General features: G+C 31.3%; 1 protein-coding gene across 1 annotated transcript in view; it reads right to left on the reverse strand.

The window, feature by feature from the left end:
* Positions 1 to 702, reverse strand: part of LOC119593736 (probable cation-transporting ATPase 13A3) — a gene marked incomplete in the record, with an annotated part of 69,470 nt that overhangs the window by 5,240 nt on the left and 63,528 nt on the right. Inside the window, 1 exon segment of the mRNA XM_037942749.1 lies at positions 160 to 188. Coding sequence (XP_037798677.1) covers positions 160 to 188 — 29 coding nt within the window.

Raw genomic sequence — 702 nt, forward strand, 5'->3', positions numbered from 1 at the left:
CATTTTATTAGTAAATTTCTATCATATATAAATGAAGAAAAAGGTAAAAAAGACATATATCATTACTGGTCCTCTACAAACTGTAAAGAGTTATGTTTATAGAAAAATGAAAATACATCATACTCTATACATTAACAATACCAGGGGGATGATGCTCACCTTTGTAATCACTGTCTGAATGAAACCAACTGATAGCAACATGGTTTTTTTTTTTTCACTATATCCAAAAAGAGATAAACAGATAGACAGGTATGCTTAGTGACTAAGCATTTAAGAATCCATCCTTTGTAAAGACAATTCTAAATTAAACTCTCAGTGGGCGTGACAAGTACATATATGCACCTCCAGTGTAATTGGGTTACATCTAATGCTCTAATATTGTCAGTCTTGCCTGTCCTTTAAATTTATGACTATGCTAACCATACATCTGGCGTATTATCCTCACTATACACATGCCAGTATTCAGAATGCACATTAAATTTGAAACTATGAATGTTTTTTTCACATGCAATCATAAGAGTCAAACAGCTAATTGACATTTAAATGAACGCGAAAATTGATATGACCTTATAAAAATGACCCAACCATTGTATTGACTGAAAATCGATTATTATTATAGCAACTGGTAATGCACAGAAATAATTCATATATTCTAATATTTCTTTGAGTCCCTAACAGTTTTAAAGTCTGTAGAGAGGAGAG

The sequence above is a fragment of the Penaeus monodon genome, chromosome 32 (genome assembly GCF_015228065.2).
Source record: "Penaeus monodon isolate SGIC_2016 chromosome 32, NSTDA_Pmon_1, whole genome shotgun sequence".
Lineage (NCBI taxonomy): Eukaryota > Metazoa > Arthropoda > Malacostraca > Decapoda > Penaeidae > Penaeus > Penaeus monodon.